At 38.5% G+C, this 24,525-nt stretch overlaps 1 protein-coding gene across 1 annotated transcript in view; it reads right to left on the bottom strand.

The window, feature by feature from the left end:
- Positions 1–24,525, bottom strand: part of LONP2 (lon peptidase 2, peroxisomal) — a 102,654-nt gene that overhangs the window by 17,894 nt on the left and 60,235 nt on the right. Inside the window, exon 11 of the mRNA XM_019456016.2 lies at positions 18,136–18,269. Coding sequence (XP_019311561.1) covers positions 18,136–18,269 — 134 coding nt within the window. The remainder of the gene's footprint in view (positions 1–18,135; positions 18,270–24,525) is intronic.

Genomic DNA, 24,525 nt, shown 5'->3' with positions numbered 1-24,525 from the left:
GCCTGGAGCCTACTTCAGATTCTGTATCTCTCTCTCTGCCGTCCCCTGCTCACTCACTCACTCTCTCAAAAATAAACATTAAAATAAAAAAATTGGGGCACCAGCGTGGCTCAGTAAGTTAAGCATCTGACTTCGGCTCAGGTCATGATCTCATGGTTCGTGGGTTTGAGCCCCATGTCAGGCTATGTCCTGACAGCTCAGAGCCTGGAGCCTGCTTTGGATTCTGTGTCTACCTCTCTCTCTGCCTTCCCCCTGCTCACGCTGTCTCTGTCTCTCTCTCTCAAAAATAAACACTAAAAAATAAAATAAAATAATATACATGAGAACAAATGACATGATTCAGTCCAAAATGTTAAATTTATTCCCTGAGTTATGAGATTAAGATTACATGATGAAATGGTCAATAAAAATCTCCAATCCTGGCTCTGACTTCCTAGTTGGCCTTGAAAAACGTTACTTTACCTCTTTGTATCTGGTTTCTCTAATCTGTAAAACCCTAATAATTATAGTAACCCTCACAGAGTCGCTGGGAGAATATAGCAATGTTTAAAGCCAAATATGTATAAATGGGAGGAAGTGAATTATATAGTTGGGAGAAATATTTTACACAGACTCTGCTAAGACTCGCAGGTCTTACTCCAGCCACTTTTGTTAGCAGAAGACAAAATGCAACCTAATTCCACCCAGGGCCCCAGAGATAGGGCTTTGACCACAGTCACAGGACAGCTGGGAATCACATAAATTTAACATATGTAAGAAAAAAGAAAAAGATATCAAAACTCAAGATTCTTCTCTGTGCTATAACATATATGACTATTACTAAATAAAGTTGTTCTAAAAGTGGGAGGGACCTGAAGTTCTTCTTGTTGATCTACTCTGCTCAGAGATGTCTCCAAGCTCTTCTTTCATCCATGTTATCAGCCTGTTTTAACAGTCTAATTTAGGACACAGCCAGGATGGTCAGGGAATAACCAAGAGTTTCACAGCATGAAGGCAAGAGATAAGGGAGGAGCACTCTGGGGCATGGCGGGAAATGCACTCGCTCTGCTCAACAGCGGCCCCCGTGCAGTACAACAAACAGACATGTGCTGTGGTGATGGCTGCTGGCAAAGCAAGAGTGCAGTGGGGGCTAAGCCGGGCTCTGGAGTTGATGTCACACGGTTATTAGGAAAGGATATTCTATAGCTACAAATGTCTCATGAGAAAGGATTAGGCTTTCCTGAGCAGCTGTCCCTGGGACACGATTGAGTGTTTCTTTCCACCCACTTTTCCTCTCTCAGAGGAGCATGACTTCAATGAAAGCAGGCCCAAGAGCCCAAGAATCACTGTGGGAAGGAAGGAGAGAGGAAGACATTAAGAGGGGAGGTAAGGAGGAAGAGTAGAGGGCTATCATACCTCTGGAAACACCAGTAGCTTTGTGTTAAAAAAAAAAAGTTTCTTATTTTCTGAATAAATCTTGTGGCAAATAGTGTCTCTTGAAAGGTGATCCAACCAATGGAAAGTAGCAGAGACCAGGAACACAAAACAGGCTACTAACATCAACAGTTCCCCAGAATGTGGGGGAAATGAAAATCGAACAAACCACAGACAGCCGTAGGTTTTCTACAATCATCTCTATTGCAGACAGAACATTTTAGTTATCACTTATTCTCTATATCCTGCTTAACTTCAAGTATGTACTACAATCTCAAGTGCCAGCTCATGAGTTCAAAAGCTACATTTTCTGGCACAGTGATAGTAGGAACCGTTTCATCTCGATTATGGAAGAAGTGTTCATTTTCACAAAGAGTGGGTTTTTAATGCTGGTGGGGTAGGGTTGGAGGAGGGAAGAATGGCATGTAGCAGAATCCCCAGGACCCAAAACACAGGGTTACTTCTTCAAAGAAATGAATATTACCTGTTTCTGTCATATTAATACAATGTCCATGGGAAATAGTTTCCTGAAAATGTGTGGGTCTCACTCTGAAGATTAGCAGAATTCAGGAAGAATCAGGAATTCAAGAAGCATAGGATAAAACCATGATATATAAAATTTCAAAGGCCAGGCAGAAAGTCAAAGATCTGGCTCAGCTCTCCATTTTATACTCAAGGAAACTGAGACCTTAAGTGCATAGCAAATCACAGACAGTACCAGGATTCCTGGCTCCTGGCCAAGGTCACCTTTTTGGTCCAGTCTAGAAAAACCACCTAAAGTTCAAGAGCTCCTTGACAAAACAAGGCAACCTGGTGGTAAATTTAGAGATTAGATTATTTTTTTCCTAACTGGAAATAATCAACCTAAGTGGTATTACAGACAAGGATTCTCTTTTATGAGTTTCATAAAAGAAAAAAAAAACAACAACCTATGAAAGACTTGGAAATTAGTGGAAAGAGATTGCTGTGTATCCTGTCCAGTGTATTCTTCCAGCTGGTCTGTGTTTTACTGCTTTTAAGCTATTTTTCAATTCTGTATGCTATAGTAACCAGAAAGTAATGCAAATGATGCTCGTCCATAGAAACGGAAGTGAACTTTGTCATGTACAGGTACAGTGGATCCTCGCCCTTTCTCAAGGCGCTAGTTTTGCACATTTCAGCATTCCTGACTGCCTATGTACATACGTGTGTACTTTCTGGATCTCCACTGAACCAACTGTAACATGTCTAATTAATAAGTTAATGAAAATCTTTTGATGCATCATTTTATATTTATATGATAGTGATGATTTTGTTATTAAGAAAAGAGTAACAGATCTTCCCAGCAGACAACTCTTACCCATTTTGAGTAGCTAATATTTTTCGATTAAAAAGATCTTAGGGCCTCAGACAGATATACAGATACACCAAATCGCTTTAGGTACAAAAACATGAAACATCCCATTTTCAGTATTCTTCCCTTTGGGTAGATCCTTGGAAATATACAGTAGAGGTACAACCCACTTTCCTTACCTCCAAGACGCCTTGGAGTCAAGAAAGCCTGGGTTTGTGGTCCAGGTCTTTCCACCTGGTAAGCTCTAGGACTTTGGGAAATTCCCTTAACCTTTTCAAAACTTTTTATTATGGTAAAATGTGTATCACATAATATGGATTTTAACCATCCACAAGTATACAATTCAGTGGAACTAAATACATTTGCAATGCTGATATAACCGTCACCACCATGTATACCCAAAACTACTTCATCATCTCTGTATAAACTCTGTGGCCATTAAATAATATCTCCCCATTCTCCCTCCCTTCTATTCTACTTTTCTGTCTCTATGAATGTGCCTATCGTAGGTAGCTCATTACATGGAATCATAGAATATCTGCCATTCTGTGTCTGGCTTATTTCATTTAGCACAAGGTTTTCCAGGCCTAGTTATGTTGTAGCATCAAATTTTCATCCTTTTTTCCCACTGTATGTATCCACCACATTTTGCTTATCCAGTCATCTGCTGATGGACAACTGAGTTGTTTGCGTCTTTTGGCTATTGTGAATAATGCTGCCAAGAACACTGGTATCTGTCTGAGTCCCTGTGTACCACACCCTTTTGGATATACACCTAGAAGTGGAATTTCTGGGATATATGGTGGTTCCATGTTTAACTTTTTGAGGGACTGATGAACGGTTTTCCACAGCAACTACACCATTTTATGCTCCTTCCAACAATGCATGAAGGTTCTAATTTCTCCACATCTTTACCAATGCTTTTTATTTTCCTTTTTTTTCTTATAGGCAGGAAGCAGTATTTCATTATGGTTTTCATCTGCACTGATCTACTGACTAGTGATGTTGAACATCTTTCCATGTGCTTATTGGCCATCTGCCTATCTTCTTTGAAATGTCTATTCAAGTCCTTTGGTCATTTTTGAATTGGGTTGCTTTTGTTGGTTAAAGTTGTAGGAGTTCTTTATACATTTCTGGATATCAATCCGTAATCAGATATATGATTTGCAAATATTTTCTTCCGTTTTCTTTTTTTATTTTATTGTGTCTTTTAGTGTCCTATCCATATCACTGCAAAATCTAATGTCATGAAGATTTTCCCCAATGTTTCATTTAAGAGTTTTATAACTTAAGCTCTTAAATTTAGGTCATCGATCAAATTTTAGTTAATTTCCATATTTATTTTAATTTTGTATTAATTTTGTATTTATGTATTTGTTTTGTAAGGGCCCAACTTCATTCTTTTGCTTGTGGATATCATTTTCCCAGCACTATTTGTTAAAAAGACTTTCCTTATTGAATGGTCTCGGTATCCCTGATAAAAATCAATTGACCATATATGTGAGCCTTTATTTCTGTGCTCTCTATTCTATTCTACTGATCTATATGTCTGTCCTTATGCCAGTACCATACTGTCTTAATTAATGTGGCTTAATAGAAGATTCAAAGTCAGGAGGTGTGAGTCCTCCATTTTGATCTTTTTCAAGATTGCTTTGGGTAGCTGGGGCCCACGGCAATTCCTAATGAACTGAAGATCGATTTTCCCATTTCTCTGAAAAAGACTTGAAGTTCCAGAAGAGACTGTACTGAATCTGTAGACGGCATTGAAACGGTAGATCTTAACAATGTTAAGTCTTTCTATCCATACTTCCATTTACTTAGGCCTTTTAAAATTTCTTTCCAGCAATGTTTGGTATCTTTTACCTCCTTGATGAGATTTATTCTTAAGCGTTTAATTCTATTAGATGCCATTGTAAATGGAATTTGCTTTTTCATTTTGTTTTTTCTCATCAGGTAAGTATAATCTTTAATACCCATCCCCTATTTCTCCCATCTCTGCCCATACCTCCCCTCTAGTACAACCAACAGTTTGTTCTCTATAGTTAAAAGTCTGTTTCTTGGTTTGTCTTTTGTTTTCTTCCTTTGCTTGTTTTATTTCTTAAATTCTGCCTATGAGTGAAATCATATGGTATTTATCTTTCTCTTATTTCACCTAGCAAACATGTTGTTGTAAATCACAAAATCTCATTCTTTTTATGGCCGAATAATACTCCATTGTGTGTGTGTGTGTGTGTGTGCGTGCGCACGCGCGTATACACCGCAACATCTGTATCCAATCATGAATCAATGGACATTTGGGCTGCTTTCATAGTTTGGCTACTGTAAATAATGCTGCAATAAACAAAGGGGTACATGTACCCCTTTGAATTACTGTTTTTGTATTTTCTGGGTAAATACCCAATAGTGCAATTACTGGATTGTAGGGTAGTTCTATTTTTAACTTTTTGAGGAACTTTCATACTATTTTCCTCTATAGCAGCTTGCATTCCCACCAACAGTGCAAGAGGGTTCCTTTTTCTCCATCCACATCCTTGCCAACACTGTTGCTTCTGTGTTTTTGATTTCAGTCATTCTGACAGGTGTGAGGTGATATTTCATCGTAGTTTTCATTTCCATTTGCTACCGTAAACAGAACTGCTTTCTTAATTTCCTGTTCAGATTGTTCATTTCCCTTATCATCTTAAGCTTCCACTTCCCCATCTGAAATGAGAGAAATCGTATCTACACTTCAAATAGTTGTTATAGGGACAATGGACATAGAATATATAGGAATAATGAAAGCACAGTGTAGCCACTAAGTTTAGCCTAGGTTAGAATCTTGACTCTGACACTTACTGGCCTGTAAACCCTGCCTAGAGCAAGTCTGTTAGCACCATTTTCCCTAAAGCATTTGAGCACTTTGTCTCTGTGCCACCTTTCAGCAATTCTCACAGCATTTTAAACTTTTTCATCATTATTATATGGTGGTCTGTGATCAGTGATCTTTGCTGTTACTATTGTAATTGTTTTGAGGCACCACAAATCACATCCATATAAGAGGGCAAATTTAATCGGTAAATGTTATGTGTGTTCCGACTGCTCTACTGACAGCCATTCCCATCTTTCTCCCTCTCCTTGGACCTTCCTGTTCCCTGAGACACAGCAATACTGAAATTAAGCTAATCAATAACCTTACAATGGCCTCTAAGTGTTCAAGTGAAAGGAAGAGACACACATACACTTTAAGTCAAAAGGTAACAATGATTAGGCTTAGTGAGGGAGGCATGTCTAAAGCCAAGAAAGGCTGAAAGTCGGCCCTCTTGGCCAAACAGCCAAGTTGTAAATGCCAAGGAACAGTTCCTGAAGGAAATTTAAAGTGATACTCCAGGGAACACATGAATGATAAGAAAGTTAAACAGCCTTACTGCTGATATGGAGAATGTTTGAGTGGTCTGGAGAGAAGATCAAACCAGGCACCCAATTCCCTGAAGCGCACATTCCCCCAGAGCCAAGGCTCTAAGTCTCTTTAATTCTGTGCAGGCTGAGAGAGGGGAGGAAGCTTCAGAAGAAAAGTCTGAAGCAGGGAGAAGTTGGTTCATGAGGTTTAAGGAACAAAGCCATCTTTATAACATAACAGTAAAAGGAGAAGCAGCAGTGCTGATGGAGAAGCTATAGCAGGTTATCCAGAAGATCTAACTAAGATAATTAATGAAGATGGCTACAGTAAAAACAGATTTTCAATGCAGATGAAACAGCTTTCTATTGGAAGAAGATGCCATCTAGGACTTTTACTGCTAGAGAGGAAAAGTCCATACCTTCAGAGCTTCAAAGGACAGATGACTCTCTGCAGCTGGTAACTTTAAGTTGAAGTCAATGCTCAGCTACCACTCCAAAAATCCTAGGGCCCTTAAGAATTATGCTAAATCTACTTTGACTGTGTTCTACAAATAGAACCACAAAGCCTGGATGACAGCACATCTATTTACAACATGGCTTACTGAACATATTAAGGCCCCTGTTAAGATCCACTGCTCAGAAAAAAAAGATTCCTCTCCAAATACTGCTGCTCATTGACAATGCACCTGGTCACACAAGACCTCTGATGAAGATGTAGGAGATTAATGTTGTTCTCATGTATGCTAAAACAATATTCATTCTGCAGCTCATGGATCAAGGAATAATTTTGATTTCTGAGTCTTATTTAAGAAATACATTTTTGTGAGATTATAGCTGCCATAGATAGAGATTCCTCTGATGGATCTGAGAAAAGTAAACTGAAAATCTGGAAAAACTGAAAATCCATTATGGATGGTATTAAGAACATTTGTGATTCATGGGAAGAGGTCAAAATATCAACATGTATAGGAGTTTGGAAGAAGTTGATTCCAATCCTCACAAGTGACTTTGAGGGGTTCAAGATTTCATTAGTGGAAGTATCTGCAGATGTGTAAAGGGTAAGAGAACTAGAATTAGAAGTGGAGCCTAGAAATGGGACTGAATTGGTGCAATCTCATGATAAAACTTTAAGGGATGAGAAGTTGCTTCTTAAGGATGAGCAAAGAAAGGAGTTTCTTCAAATGGAATCTACTCCTGATGAAGATGTGGTGAAGATTCTTGAATGACAACAGAGGATTCAGAATATTACATGAATTTAGTTGATAAAGCAGCAGCAGGGTTTGAGAGGACAGGCTCCCAATTTTGAAAGAAGTTCTACTGTGGGTAAATGCTACCAAACAGCACCACATGCTGCAGAGAAATCATTAGTGAAAGGAACAGTCGATGTGGCAAATTTCATTGCTGTCTTAAGAAATTGCCACAGCTACCCTAAACCTTCAGCAGCCACCACCCTGAACAGTCAGCAGCCATCATCATCGAGGTAAGATCTTTCACCAGCAAAAATTATGATTAAGATTCACTGAAAGCTCGGATGATGATTAACATTTTTAGTAATAAAATATTTTTAAATTAAGGTATGTATATTATTTTTTTTGACATAATGCATACTTAACAGACTACAGGATAGTGTAAATATAACTTTTATAAGTACTGGGAAACCAAAAAAATTCACTTGATTCACTTTATGTGGTGTTCTGGACCTAAGCCCTCAATATCTCCAATGTATGCCTGTATTCATGTTCTTCACTACTTGCAAATGAATCTTTCTAAATCATTGCTGTGATTACATCACTTCCACGTTTCCTCATCTTTACTGGCCTACATCACAAATTAAGCAAATTCCTAACTTCTAGAAGTTGTGTTCAAGATCAACCACAATAGATGCCAAACCACTTAAAAAAAATTTTTTTTTTACATGTATTTATTTTTTGAGAGAGAGAGGCAGAGCACAAGTGGGGGAGGGGCAGAGAGAGAGTGAGACACAGAATTTGAAGCCGACTCCAGGCTCTGAGCTGTCAGCACAGAGCCTGACGTAGGGCTCAAACTAACAAACTGTGAGATCATGACCTGAGCTGAAGTTGGACGCTCAACCGACTAAGCCACCCAGGTACCCCCCAAATCACCTTTCTCATTGTAGTTCCCACTATTCTGGAACACCTTTTAGGCTGAAGGGAGTGAACAGCACCCAGACCATAATTTGACAGTTATGGAGCAAAACCTTGTCTAAGAAACTGGGCCCTATGTTCTTTATCTGCAGAAGGAGAGTCAGCCTAGATGAGCTCTAATCTTGCCATACCAACTCATCACAGAGCCTTACACAATACAGCTCTTTAGTTATGCCTGTTGAAATAAATCTTTGTAAAATCTCTGGACGAATGACAAATCACCAAAACAATGATTACTTTGATCTGCCAAAAGATTACTGTTCTTAATGCTGACTTTCTGGGGTAAACATAAACATTTTTAATTAGTGAAGATTAATTATGTAATAAATAATATTATTACAATCATGCTGGGCTCCTGAATTCTGAAGCAGGAGCAAAATGAAATTCATTTGAACTGTTATTTGTGTGCATGGGTGCAGGAGGTGTGTTACTAGGTGTGTCAACAGCTAGTTAGCAGACAGGTTGCCCACGAACCAATGAAGGGGAATACTGTTTATATCTCAACTCTTTAGTATGGGTATGTATATATGGATCCAGACTGCATTTAGGCCTAAAGAGAAAGATTTGTATGGTTGCAGTTATAAAAACAACTAAGTTTTGTTTTGTTTTTTTAACTGAGTCTGCTTTAAAAAGTGAGATGAGATGCTGAGATTATAACCGGCTTTGTCATTTCTTACAAGACAGTACAAGTATGTGCCTCATAGCTAAACTGACCATGGACACAATGCTTCTGAGAGCTTTCTCTTGGGAAGGCAGAAAGGGGAAAACAAAGTATCTTAAAAACAAATCAGAAAAACCTGAATATTTCCAACTGTATAATTTGTGCTGTCAGTTTCAGGTTAATCTTTTCCAGAAAACCATGCTCCCAGCCAGAGGAAGTGTGCTAAATGCAACTGAGATTCAAGTTACTGACTGGGGCTGCCAAGGCATTTGTGCCTGCATATTTTCAATCTTTTTTTTTTTTTTTTTTTTTTTTTTAAAGGAATTAGTTCTAATGGAGAAATCCGTGGTTCAAATGCCCAGAAAAACCCTTATGCTAGCAACAAAATCTTTAACATCCTTTCTGCCAGTATTTAATTCATTACTTTGGGGATGATGATCACAACCTTAACATGACCAAATACATTTTCTTTCAAATTCACCTACTAAACATTTCTACATAGTAAATACTGAGATATTGATGGAAATTATGATTGTGAACCATTTCTCAATTTTAGAAGTAGTTATCTGTTCATGAAAACAAAGAATATTAAAATAGAATATCTGGAAAACATATTTTCCCATCTATTTATCCATTCCAATTAATTCTGAGATGTGAGCAAACGACCATTTTGTCTCAACTTACTAAAAGCAATTTCAAAAAGCTACAATATCTATAACAAAGCTTTCAATGATCAATTCAGTGCCTCATAGCACTTTTTTAAAAACTTTTTTTTAACACTTATTTATTTTTGAGAGACAGAGCATGAGTGGGTGAGGGGCAGAGAGAGAGGGAGTCAGATTCTGAAGCAGACTCTAGGCTCTGAGCTATCAGCACAGAGCCCAACGTGGGTATCAAACTCATGAACTGCGATATCATGACCTGAGCCAGTGTCAGATGCTTAATCGACTGAGCCGCCCAGGCACCGCCCCTATTAGCACTTTAAACACTGGCACAATGCTTGAAACATCTCACATCTAAAAATTATTTTTTATATATCTACTTCCTCCAATGGATTAAATATATTCATTAGAGGAGTTTTCCTTCATCTGCTTCCCAGGAACCAATCTAGAACCTGGCATACAGTAAATGCTAGCTGAATCACTGACTGAATGAGATACTATACAAGGGTCCAAGACACAGGGTCTTAACTTTGTACCAGACAAAGAAGCACAGACCACTGTCTCCAAGAAGGTTTTGTGCATGAATAAATCTCATTTCCTGTATTAGAGATTCAAAAAATAGTCTTGGGAAACTTTAGATTATCAGTTAAAATGCAGAGGCCATGTGTAATATTAAAAAAAAAATGCTATTGTTATTAATATCTTGCAACTTAAAAGGGTGGTTTTGATCACATGAGACAATGACACTTAAAGGCCATGACATCTTCCTATATGATTCATTAAATGAAACAATGGCTTTTTAATTTGTTGACAATATTTGATTTTCCTGTCCCAAAATAGAGTTTAAATAACAAATATTTTGTCTCCTATCATACGTAAGTAGGGTTTTTCCTTCATTGCCACTTCCTTCCAGTCTACATAGGCAAACAAATCTTTCTTAAACCAGGCCAATATTGATGAGGGAACAATGAATAAATTAGCGTAAATGTCAAAAAAATATTAATATATCATCATGACACTGGCACTACATGCCAACATGATATTTTCATTTCAGCATTAAAATATCACTTGATTTTACATGTTGGGACACAACGTGCTGCCTAATATCCCTACAAATGCAAAGTATTAAGCATACAAACTCTTATTCTCTAGATTTCATTTTTCTTTTTCTTTTTTTTTTTTTTTGTAATCTTGGTTTGTAAAACCCAGTTAGCTGTAACAGAACCCTACAAATCTCCAAAGCTTTAGAACCAGCAAGCCAGGTGCCTTGGGACTAATACTCTCTCTTTAGTCCATCTTCCTCCACAGTTAACCTTAGTTCCTTTGACTATTAAAAAATTTTATTTGTCCTGAGCCCTAACACAATCAAAGGAAAGATAAGCAAGAACAGGTGAAGAAAGGCTTTACATACTGAAATGCAAAGCTGAATTAAAACTTCTAAGCCCTGTTTATGCGACCTGGATCTCAGATAAGAAATCAGCTCAAGTATGATGCATGGATCATGATCAACGGCATGGCATGTGCCATGATTCAATGGCACAGACTTCACTGTTGGCTTGGAAAAATCCTTCTGACAGAGAAGTTTCTTAGACTGTGATGGCTGCTAAATTGCTATAGCTGTTTAAATTGGTAAATTCTGTAATAAGAAGAAATATTCAAAGTTGTGTAACTTCAGGATTAGGAAAAGGTAGGGCCAATTTAAATCCAGTGTCCATAAATACTAAAACTGGGACCTGTTACAAGGTGCTCAAAGACCTCTTACCCATCAGACACAGGCATCTCCTCAGAAATGAAAAATCTGACTTCTCAGTATTACAACAATCTAAAATAAACAGCCAAAGCGTCTGGTGCACAGTTTTCAGGTTCAGAGGCACACACCCAAACTATTCTCTCTTTTTTGTTCTAACACCAGCCAGAAAAGAAGATACGGGATTCAGGTTCAGACATTTGAGGACGTTTACATGTGACTGGAACCAAGTGACAGCAAACTACTCAATTATCCTTGCTTCACTAAAAACAGCTAACAATGTTTTTATGTCCCCAAAGAAAACAAATAAGAACATCAACAAAATCCACACTGAAAGCTGACAAAACAGGCTGTTTCAATTGTTGCTAAAGAACCACTCATTTGCCTGCGAGTCTTATTAAGCTCTTCTCCCCCCAAAGGCCCACCTAGCAGAGTAACACAGCTACTCTTAACTGTTTCTGCAGCACAGAAATTCCCACTCTCTATTAACAACCAAACCACAGGTTTTCTTTAGAACTCTGAACAAACTATCTCAACTCTCAGAAATGGGGGCTGTATTAACAGACATGAGATGTATAAAAGCCTTCTTTAAAATAAAGAAAAAAAAGAATCTGTGAGAGCTAGTCTTCAAGATGACCCCCAGCAATCCCCACTTCCTAGGTTTCACATGCCTGTGTGGTGCCGTCTCTCATTGTACCAGAGTTGGTCTGTGTGACCAACAGAATGTGGGAGAAGTGATGACTACATCAGATTATAGCTTCTGTTCTAGACTCTCTCTGTCTTTCCCTTTCACATATCACTCTTATGGGGGAAAGCCAGTGGCCATGTCGTGAGAGTAGGGAGAGCCTTATATGGTGACAGACTGAAGATCTGGCCAATAGTCAGCAAGGAACTGAAATCTGCTAACCACCATGGAGGTGACGGTGGAAGCACATCTTCCCTGAGTTAAGCCTTCAAGTTGGCTGACAGCTTGAGTCTAACCTCATGGGAGGTCTTGAGCCATAACTCCCCCAGCAAAGTTTAAGCTGTTCCTGGATTCCTGACCCACAGATACTGTGAGATGATAAATGTTTGTTAAATGTTTTAATCTACTAAATTTTGGTGTAATTTGTTACACAGGACTAGATAACTAATGTAAAATCCAAAAGATAGGGACAGTTCTTGCAACAAGTACAAGACTGCTCCAAGAAGTCAAAGACAAAAGAACTTACCAAAAAGTTACATAAAGCTCAGAGGTCACTTCCTAAAAACATTACAATGTTTTCTCCATTGTACTACTTCAATTACAGTATTCTCCACTGATACAAGAAATGTATTCATGACATTCATGACAGCAGACGAGTGACGAGAGAATTGGTAGGATTCAGATTTACAGAGGACTGATTAAAAAAAAAAAAAAACAGCTGAAAGAATCAAAACACTTGATTCTCTTGCAGGAACAGCTTCCTGTTTTGGTTACAAAGGAGCCACACTTAAAATAACTATCATAAAGGATACTCAGGGCCTGAGAAGTCAATGGCAGGAAGCCACAACAAAGAACACTGAAGGTGGCCCAACAGAAGAGGATTCCTCCCGGAAATGGACCCGAGAAAGGCTAGGAGAAGAGCTAGCCTAGAGAATGAATGGCATGTACAGTGGCAAAAGCACAATAAGCAAGGAGCAGGCATCCAAACTCCCTCAGCACATGGTTCTTCCCACGGCCTCTGACCCACTGGCTCCTGGCAATACTAAGCAGATGTGCTAATGCAGCAGGGTACCTGTCCTCCCCCAGTCAGTCGTGGGTGCACTGGGAGAATTAAAGTTAACGGATGAGGAGAACTGGTGCCGTGAAATTCAAATATTTTATCTTGACGCATTTTTAACTGTGAAGTTGTCTGGAAGGGACATACCAAAAAATTAAGCATATTATGTCTACCTTCTTCCACTTAATATTAGGTCGATTTTACTATCGTACCCAAGGCAAAGGTACCAGAGAAACAATATGTGTCAAAATACAACCCAGTCAAACAGAGATCCAAACCGAACTACAGAAATTGTCAGAGTCTGACCTGTGGTCAGCAGGGTCCTCAGGGAATCTATAATGGGAGGACAGGCATGTTTTCACGGACATCAAATCCTACTGCTTATGACTCATACCACCCAACCACTCAGCTTTTTCTCCCCCAACTTATAGCTTCTATTTTCTTGGGGACTGGGAAATAGCCAAGTTCATAAAGATGCATCAGCTAACAGAATCAAATAGGCAAGGCACAGTGTTTATCGGGGAATGTTGTGAAGGGATATGAATTGAATCAAACTAGACAGCTACTGAGAATCCTGTACAAATGAGATTTTATCATCAATTAGGTGAAGAGTGGTCGCCTGAGGGCACAAAACAAAGGTTATATAAGGCTGGTAATTTCTTCACGTTTTTTTTTTCCTGCCTACTTTGGGTATTACCACTATATCTATTCAACATCCTCCTGAAGGTCTCAGCTAGTACATCAGGGAAGACATGAAATAAAAGGTGTAATAACAGCAAAGGAAGAAGTAGAAACTGACATTATTTCCAATTTTGATAACTGATGGTGTACACAGAAAATCCAGAAGAATCTATAGTTAGAATTAGTAAGTCAGTTTGGCAAGTTTGCTGAATAGAGGTCAATGTAGTATGCCCACATGGTAGTAGCAGAAAAAAGTTAGAAAATAAAAAATTAAAAATACCATTTACAATTATATACATACACAAAGATCCAGCAACTAGGAATATATCTAAAGAAAGAATATGCAAAACCTCATCACTGAAAACTGTTAAAACACTTAAAACATTTATTAAGACTTAAATCAAGCTAGTCATAAATTAGGAGACATGATAATATCAAATTGTCAATTCTCCCCAAACTGATTTACAGATTCAATGCAATCAAAGTATCAGGAGGTTTTATTTACTTATTTGTGGAAATTGACAAGCTGATTCTAAAATTTATATGGCTAAAGGACCTACAGTGACACCTGGATGGCTCAGTCAGTTGAGCACCTGAATCTTGATTTTGGCTCAGGTCATGATCCTGTAGTGTCTGGGTTCGAGCCCTGCACTAGACTCTGCACTGATGGCTTGGAGCCAGCTTGGGATTCTGTCAGCCTCTCTCTGCCCTTCCCCTGCTTTGCTGACAGCACAGAGGCAGCTTGGGATTCTTTGTCTCCCTCTCTCTCTGCCCTTCCACTGCTTGCTGTCTCTCTCTCTCAAAAATAAATAATCATTAAAAAAATAATAAAGGACCTACAATAGCCCAGGCAATCCTGAAGAACAAAGCTGGAGGACTTACCCTAAACTAGCTATCAAGACTGTCTAGGACACAGTCGTTCTTGAACCTGTGTATGATGCCGCCACTGGAAATTTCATCCCAGGCCCAAAGTACCCATTCACTCCTTACACGTTCCTAGAAGTGTTTATCTGTGAGTTCTATAACATAAACACAGTATTCCTTTAAGTGATATTTTAAAAGCTTATTTATAATGGCGTCTTATATACCTCATGAATAACCATTAAATCTGTGTTATTTCTTTTTTTTCTAGCTAATTTTTCAATTCTTTCTATGAAAGTAAGAAACTAGCATCTTGAGGTTAAGTTTAATGTAGCTTCACCAATAAATACTATTATTTTTCAAAAATAATTGAGAACGTTCCATATTCTGAAAAACTATAAGGATTGATTAGAACACCAATCATTTCCTGAGGATCATTTTTGAAGGGAAAATCTTACTAGATATTAAATGGACACATATGATACATAAGTACTGGAACAAATGGACGTTTGCCTAACTCTTTACAGAGAAACATCCAAGTATGCAAAATTGAGTAAATCAGACATGTGTGTCCATAGCTAAAGGCAGGCAAAAAGGAGAATAAAACTTTAGCCACCTATTTTTTTTTAATCTCCCAACCCAACCAACATCCCAGAAGGAAAAAAGTACAATTCAGAATACTACAGTAACATGCGAAAAACACAGGCAGTACTGCTTTTATGAAATAATTCCCATACTTCATGGGTAAGTGACCGAAACCATAAATATTCCTCCTCTAACGCGGATCAACTATAAATCTTACCAGGCTTTTAAATTCCGTTATTATTTGTTCCGTTTAACTGCCAGTTCAGACCCCACAAATACAAAGACAACTGTTCACAGACCAGTGTTTCTGGGCCTACTCCAGAAAGTGTGTTCGATACACTGGAGGTTTCTGCCTGTTTTGAAGCTTGTGGCCTGAAATTACTTTTCTTCCTGGCAGTAACTCCAAGTCCAGCAGTATTTTAACATTAAAAATAACTCCCTCACTGCATTCCTTGAAGTTTCTAAAACAACTGTTCTATTTTATACTCTGATGTTAAATAATTCATTTCTTAATGAGGAACTTTCAGTTATTAAGCTTGCACCATTTGAACTTTCTGGCATAAAAACCTAGTATTAACTCTTTTGTAGAAATGTTCCTTTTGGATTGGTTGAGTTGATAAACACTAATTTCAAGACACCTTATAATTATCTTACTAAAATCTGGAGGAGAGTCATTTATTGTAAACTCAAGGGTATCTTACAATATTTGAATCACTGTAGAGTCCACAGGCATCTAATGAGAACCACAACCAAAATCACCATCAAGAGACAAGTATTTATCCTAATTATTTATCTAGATGACCTAGGTAGTATCTTAACTACTCAAATCTGCTTAGTTATGTTATCATTTAGGGTTTGTTCTGTGAATCATGGATTAAGAAAAAGTAACCAAATAAATGTTGCCATGAAAAAATGCATTTTCCCATACAGTTCACAAGCTGTTTGAACAAGTTCTTGAATATTTCAGGGCCATCTTTAAATAGCTAATATGATCACAGACATTGTTAGAAATATGCTAATGGACATATGTATAAACGTTAAGCACTGCATGACTACGTTAAGCTTCCTTTGGCCTGCAGGCCACAGCACAAAGGGAGTATTCCAAGAATAAAAAGGAGGAAATGCAGGAGGATGTAGGTCTTACATTTAGAAAGAGAAAAAGGGGAAAAACACCTCAGTTCTCCACTGTCACTGTCAGCTACACCAGTGATTCATTCATTCCATTCTTGATAGGTTACCACTCATTTAGGGCATTATTTAAAAATTCAGATTTTTGAGGGGCACCTGGGTGGCTCAGTCAGTTAAGATCTGACTTTGGCTCAGGTCATGATCTCACAGTTCGTAGGTTCGAGCCCCGCATCCGGCTCTGTGCTGACAGCTCAGAGCCTGGAGCCTGCTTCAGATTATGTGTCTCCCGTCTCTCTGTCCCTCCCCTGCTTGCACTCTGTCTCTCTCAAAAATAAATAAACGTTAAAAAATTTTAAAAGAAAATTCAGATTTTTGAAAATAATGGTCTGAACAAGTGTTTATCTTTAAACTTCCTCTCCAAGTCCTACTAAAATGACAATTAAGAAATTAAGAAAGTATAAACCCTTAAGGACAAAAAGAATTAAGACAGAAGACAACAGCTAATAAGAGATGCTGACAGTATTATGGAAAACAGCAGGTGAACAGGAAGTAACAAACATTTAACCTAGAGAAATGAGAAGCCTTAACGTCTGTGGGGGAAGGGGAGTTGTCCATACAATCCTACAAAAGCTAGGGAATTCGAAGTACCCCTGAAAATACTGATGGGTAATGTACAGTACTAAACATAAAAATGTTAAAGTCTGTGTAAGAAACAATTAGAGCTCAAGATCCCTACCCCTACTCCACAGAACCAGGGCACTATCCTCTCTAGTTGAACAGAAATGGGAAGTTGACGCCCTGGAGAAAGCAAACCAGGAAGGTTCTGGCACAGTAGGAGCAGGGGTGGAAGCATCATACTGGAAAGAGGATTATTATATGAAAGTCTACTCTTTTGATGATAACATGTAAAACGTACTGTGCTTAGCAACACAAGGAAAAACAGGGAAGATTTTTACATCTGTTCCACTGTGTGTCTCACAAATTACAGTTCTCCAACAACATTCATCAAACTCCTTTCTAGGAAGAGCTATGGAAATGGTAGGACATCTAACAAATCTTTTTACTATAAAAGAAAATTCCAATTCCCTTCTGCCCAAGTCATGTTTTGTTAAAGCAAGTTTTGGCAAGCAGCATGGGATGATGAACTGAGACCCTGTACAGGTCTGGGGCAACAAATTAAAACTTGCAAACCGGGTACCAATGGAAATGTCCACATTTGATTTAGTAATAGAACGCTTCTTTTTTTTTCCCATCACCACCTCCACAATTATTTAAGAAAAAAATAATTTAAATTACATTTTAATTGTATGCCTATCAAAGAAAATGTGTAAGACAAACAAATTATTATATATAAAGCTCTTCCAGAGTACAAAGATCTACCCGTGAGGTATTTGGACAGCTTGGATTTTTTTAACTGCTGTAATAATTTTCTATGGTATAAATACTGAAAGACTCAACAACGGTGTGGATCAGAGGGAAAAAAAGAAAACACCAGAACCCATACGTAAGCTTACCATCATAAATCTGGAGAAATTTATGATATCCTTAAAGCATTAATACTGAGTATTATTCCAGCCTAAACTCTGTACTATTTGTAAAAGAGAATCCTCTTAATAAAATACATCAATGTTAAGTTATTACTTATTCACTGGACGTCTTTACCGGTGGAGTATTATGTGCCACTGCTCCAAGGACTATCCTACACCACCCCTCCACATCCAACTCTTTTTTGCCATGGCCTCCTCCCACCAAGCCTGAGAGTACCAAATCAAAGTCACAGACCTTCTCCCTCAGCCACATCAGAATGGTCCAACTTGGCTTCTTTATGTTGTCCTTCTGCCACCTTCACAGCAACAGCTCGGCAAATGGCTCCAAACTTCCTATCCAGAGAGCGAACGCCTGCCTCTCTGGTATACCTGTCATCAAAGAAAAATATTTTATTTTGGCTAAGCACCACCTGTAAAAATAGAAATAATATGATTAACATTTATACGAAAGAGTGTACATTTAAAAGTTCATTACATTTTTTTAAGTCTTTTTATTTAATTTATTTTTAATATGAAATTTATTGTCAAGTTGGTTTCCATACAACACCCAGTGCTCATCCCAACAGGTGCCCTCCTCAATATCCATCACCCACCCTACCCTCCCTTCCACCCCCATCAACCCTCAGTTTGTTCTCAGTTTTTAAGAGGCTCTTATCTTATGGTTTGGCTCCCTCCCTAACTTTTTTTTTTCCCCTTCCCTTCCCCCATTGTCTTTCGTTAAGTTTCTAAGGATCCACATAAGAGTGAAAACATAGGGTATTTGTCTTTCTCTGTATGACTTATTTCACTTAGCATAACACTCTCCAGTTCCATCCACGTTGCTACAAAAGGCCAGATTTCATTCTTTCTCAATGCCATGTAGTATTCCATTGTGTATGTAAACCACAATTTCTTTATCCGTTCACCAGCTGATAGGCATTTAGGCTCTTTCCATAATTTGGCTATTGTTGAAAGTGCTGCTATAAACATTGGGGTACAAGTGCCCCTATGCATCAGCACTCCTGTATCCCTTGGGTCAATTCCTAGCAGTGCTATTGCTGGGTCATAGGGTAGATCTATTTTTAATTTTTTGAGGAAACTCCACACTGTTTTCCAGAGCGGCTGCACCAGTTTGCATTCCCACCAACAGTGCAAGAGGGTTCCGTTTCTCCACCTCCTCTCCAGCATCTATAGTCTCCTGATTTGTTCATTTTAGCCACTCTGACTGGCGTGGGGTGGTATCTGAGTGTGGCTTTGATTTGTATTTCTCTGATGAGGAGAGAAGTTGAGCATCTTTTCATGTGCGTGTTGGCCATCTGGATGTCTTTAGAGAAGTGTCTATTCATGTTTTCTGTGCATTTCTTCACTGGATTATTTGTTTTTCGGGTGTGGAGTTTGGTGAGTTCTTTATAGATTTTGGATACTAGCCCTTTGTCTGATATGTCATTTGCAAATATCTTTTCCCATTCTGTCAGTTGCCTTTTAGTTTTGTTGATTGTTTCCTTTGCAGTGCAGAAGCTTTTTATCTTCATGAGGTCCCAATAGTTCGTTTTTGCTTTTAATTCCCTTTCCTTTGGAGATATGTCAAGTAAGAAATTGCTGTGGCTGAGGTCACAGAGGTTTTTTCCTGCTTTCTCCCCTAAGGTTTTGATGGTTTCCTGTCTCACATTCAGGTCCTTCATCCATTTTAAGTTTATTTTTGTGAATGGTGTAATAAAGTGGCCCAGTTTCATTCTTCTGCATGTTGCTGTCCAGTTCTCCCAGCACCATTTGTTAAAGAGACTGTCTTTTTTCCACTGGATATTCTTTCCTGCTTTGTTAAAGATTAGTTGGCCATACTTTTGTGGGTCCAATTCTGGAGTCTCTGTTCTATTCCATTGGTCTATGTGTCTGTGTTTGTGCCAATACCATGCTGTCTTGATGATGACAGCTTTGTAGTAGAGGCTAAAGTCTGGGATTGTGATGCCTCCCGCTTTGGTTGTCTTCTTCAATATTACTTTGGCTATTGGGGGTCTTTTGTGGTTCCTTACAAATTTTAGGATTGCTTGTTCTAGCTTCGAGAAGAATGCTGGTGCAATTTTGATTGGAATTGCATTGAATGTGTAGATAGCTTTGGGTAGTATTGACATTTTAACAATATTTATTCTTCCAATCCATGAACATGGAATGTTTTTCCATTTTTTTATATCTTCTTCAATTTCCTTCATAAGCTTTCTATAGTTCTCAGCATACAGATGTTTTACATCTTTGGTTAGCTTTATTCCTAGGTATTTTATGCTTCTTGGTGCAACTGTGAATGGGATCAGTTTATTTCTTTCTTTTGCTTCATTATTAGTGTATAAAAATGCAACTGATTTCTGTACATTGATTTTGTATCCTGTGACTTTGCTGAATTCACATATCAGTTCTAATAGACTTTTGGTGGAGTCTATCAGATTTTCCATGTATAATATCATGTCATCTGCAAAAAGTGAAAGCTCGACTTCATCTTTGCCAATTTTGATGCCTTTGATTTCCTTTTGTTGTCTGATTGCTGATGCTAGCACTTCCAACACTATGTTAAACAACAGCGGTAAGAGTGGACATCCCTGGGGCGCCTGGGTGGCGCAGTCGGTTAAGCGTCCGACTTCAGCCAGGTCACGATCTCGCGGTCCGTGAGTTCGAGCCCCGCGTCAGGCTCTGGGCTGATGGCTCAGAGCCTGGAGCCTGTTTCTGATTCTGTGTCTCCCTCTCTCTCTGCCCCTCCCCCGTTCATGCTCTGTCTCTCTCTGTCCCAAAAATAAATAAAACACGTTGAAAAAAAAAAAAAAAATTAAAAAAAAAAAAGAGTGGACATCCCTGTTGTGTTCCTGATCTCGGGGAAAGCTCTCAGTTTTTCCCCACTGAGGATGATATTAGCTGTGGGCTTTTCATAAATGGCTTTTATGATGTTTAAGTATGTTCCTTCTATCCCAACTTTCTCGAGGGTTTTTATTAAGAAAGGATGCTGAATTTTGTCAAATGCTTTTTCTGCATCGATTGATATGATCATATGGTTCTTATCTTTTCTTTTATTAATGTGATGTATCACATTGATTGATTTGCGAATGTTGAACCAGCCCTGCAGCCCAGGAATGAATCCCACTTGATCATGGCAAATAATTCTTTTTATATGCTGTTGAATTCGATTTGCTAATATCTTATTCAGAATTTTTGCATCTATAACTTGGCAGGCCAGAAAGGAATGGCGGGAAATATTCAATGCGACGAACAGAAAAAATATGCACCTGAGAATCCTTATCCAGCAAGTCTGTCATTCAGAATAGAAGGAGAGATAAAGGTCTTCCCAAACAAACAAAAATTGAAGGAATTCATCACCACTAAACCAGCCCTACAAGAGATCCTAAGGGGGATTCTGCGAGTGAAATGTTGCAAGGACCACAAAGGACTAGAGACATCACTACAGGCATAAAACCTAAAGACACCACAATGACTCTAAACCCATATCTTTCAATAATAACACTGAATATAAATGGACTAATTGCTCCAACCAAAAGACATAGGGTATCAGAATGGATAAAAAAAACCAACAAGACCCATCTATTTGCTGTCGACAAGAGACTCATTTTAGACCTGAGGACACCTTCAGATTGAAAGTGAGGGGATGGAGGACTATTTATCATGCTAATGGAAGTCAAAAGAAAGCCATACTTATATCAGACAAACCAGACTTTAAATTAAAGGCTGTAACAAGAGATGAAGAAGGGCATTATATAATAATTACAGGGTCTATCCATCAGGAAGAGCTAACAATTATAAATGTCTATGTGCCATATACGGGAGCCCCCAAATATATAAAACAATCACAAACATAAGCAACCTTATTGATAAGAATGTGGTAACTGCAGGGGACTTTAATACTCTACTTACAGCAATGGATAGATCATCTAGACACAGGATCAATAAAGAAACAAGGGCCCTGAATGATACATTGTATTAGATGGACTTGACAGATATATTTAGAACTCTGCAACCCACAGCAACAGAATATACTTTCTTCTCAAGTGCACACGGAACATTCTCCAAGATAGATCACATACTGGGTCACAAAACAGCCCTTCATAAGTATACAAGAATTGAGATCATACCATGCACACTTTCAGACCACAATGCTATGAAACTTGAAATCAACCACAGGAAAAAGTCTGGAAAACCTTCAAAAGCATGGAGGTTAAAGAACACCTACTAAAGAATGAATGGGTCAACCAGGCAATTAGAGAAGAAATTAAGAAATATATGGAAACAAATGAAAATGAAAATACAGCAATCCAAATGCTTTGGAATGCAGCGAAGGCAGTCCTGAGAGGAAAATACATTGCAGTCCAGGCCTATCTCAAGAAACAAGAAAAATCCCAAATACAAAATCTAACAGCAAAACAGCAAAGACACCCCAAACCCAGCAGAAGAACAGAAATAATAAAGATCAGAGCAGAAATAAACAATATAGGATCTAAAAAAACTGTAGAGCAGATCAACGAAACCAAGAGTTGGTTTTTTGAAAAAATAAACAAAATTGATAAACCTCTGGCCAGGCTTCTCAAAAAGAAAAGGGGAACACTCAAATAGATAAAATCATGAATGAAAATGGAATTATTACAACCAATCCCTCAGAGATACAAGCAATTATCAGGGAATACTATGAAAAATTATATGCCACCAAACTGGACAACCTGGAAGAAATGGACAAATTCCTAAGCACCCACACATTTCCAAAACTCAAACAGGAAGAAATAGAAAACTTGAACAGACCCATAACCAGTGAAGAAATTGAAATCAGTTACCAAAAATCTCCCAACAAAGAACAGTCCAGGACCAGATGGCTTCCCAGGGGAACTCTACCAGACATTTAAAGCAGAGATAATACCTATCCTTCTCAAGCTTTTCCAAAAAATAGAAAGGGAAGGAAAATTTCCAGACTCATTCTATGAAGCCAGCATTACTTTGATTCCCAAACCAGACAGAGACTCAGCAAAAAAAAAAAAAAAAAAAAGAGAGAGAACTACTTGTTTTATTTTAGAGAGAGAGCGTGTAGGTGAGCAGGGGAGGGGGGTGGGAGGGAATAGACAGAGGGAGGGAGGGAATGAAGGAGGAAGAGAGAGAACCCCCAGCAAGCTCCACACTCAGCATGGAGTCCAACAAAGGACTCAATCCCACAACCTGGGATCATAACCTGAGCTGAATTCAAGAGTTGGAGATGTTTCACTGAGCCACTCAGGTGCCCCAAATGTTCATCACATTTTCTTAAGTGCTAAACTTCCTCACATTTAAAAATTCCTCATTATTGTTATTTCTTAAATATTCAGATGTATTTTCAGCTATAACTTTCCCCTTTATATGGATTTTATCTTGAATAATTATCCTATACTTAAAAATGAATCCTTGGTTCTTCAATTTATATTGCCAAAGTAAATCTGGCAGCAGATAAGACATCATTTACTCCTTGATGATATGTTAAGAGCTTTCTAAACCAAAATTTGTCAATTTAAGAAAATTTAAGATGAATTTATCATACTTGAAAAATTGCTGGAAGAATCAGAAAAATAAAACTTTTTTCCAACTAAAGCAAAAAATAATCATAAATAAAAATCTGTTTTTTTTTTTAATGTTTATTTATTTATTTTTAGAGAGGGAGAGACAGAGACAGAGACAGAGAGAGAGAGAGAGAGAGACAGAGCACGCGTGTAGTGGAAGGGCAGAGAGAAAGGGAGAGAGAATCCTAAGCAGGCTCTGCCCTGTCAGTGCAGAGCCCTACTGGGGGGCTCGATCTCATGAACTGGGAGATCATGACCTGAGCCGAAATCAAGAGTCAGACGCTTAACCGACTGAGTCATCCAGGTGCCCCAACAGAAATCTAGAGTTTACTAGGAACTGAACTAGTCACCTCTATTCAGTGTATTTTCAGAGACTTCTAAAGAAAGAAAGTATGCTGATACAAGCACCGTGAATTTGCGAAGAAGATTCTAAATGTGGTTAAGCAGAGCCGTCTTAAAAAACTTATGTTAGATTTAAATTCTATAAGCTACTGCATAAAACATTATTTGGCACAACCATTTTTGGCCTCCCAACTCTGGATAGATTTGAATAGCATCAGGTAGAGAATATAGATTTATCTGAAAAACTGGATTTGATTAGGCAGTCACACATATATTCTAAACTTTAGGGAAGCAAATTTCAAAAGTTTAGGGGCACCTGGGTGGCTCAGCTGGTTGAGCATCCAACTTTGGCTCAGGTCATGATCTCACGGTTCATGTTTGAGCTCAGTGTTGGGCTCTGCGCTGACAGCTCAGCGCCTGGAGCCTGCTTCAGATTCTGTGTCTCCTCCCTCTCTCTCTGCCCTTCCACTGCTCACGCGCTTGCTCTCTCTCTCTCTCCCTCTCTCAAAAATAAATAAACATTGGGGTGCCTGGGTGGCTCAGTCGTTGAGCATCCGACTTCAGCTCAGGTCAGGATCTCATGGTTTGTGGGTTTGAGCCCTGTGTTGAGCTCTGTGCTGACAGCTTGCTCAGAGCCTGGAGCTTACTTTGAATTCTGTGTCTCCTTCTCTCTCTGTCCTTCCTCTACTTGCACTCTGACTCTATCTGTCTCTGAAAAATAAATAAATATTAAA

Source organism: Panthera pardus, unplaced genomic scaffold (assembly GCF_024362965.1).
Source record: "Panthera pardus isolate Hobbes unplaced genomic scaffold, ASM2436296v1 HiC_scaffold_18, whole genome shotgun sequence".
Lineage (NCBI taxonomy): Eukaryota > Metazoa > Chordata > Mammalia > Carnivora > Felidae > Panthera > Panthera pardus.
The sequence above is the reverse complement of the archived record's forward strand: the minus strand, read 5'-3'. Positions and strand labels throughout refer to the sequence as shown.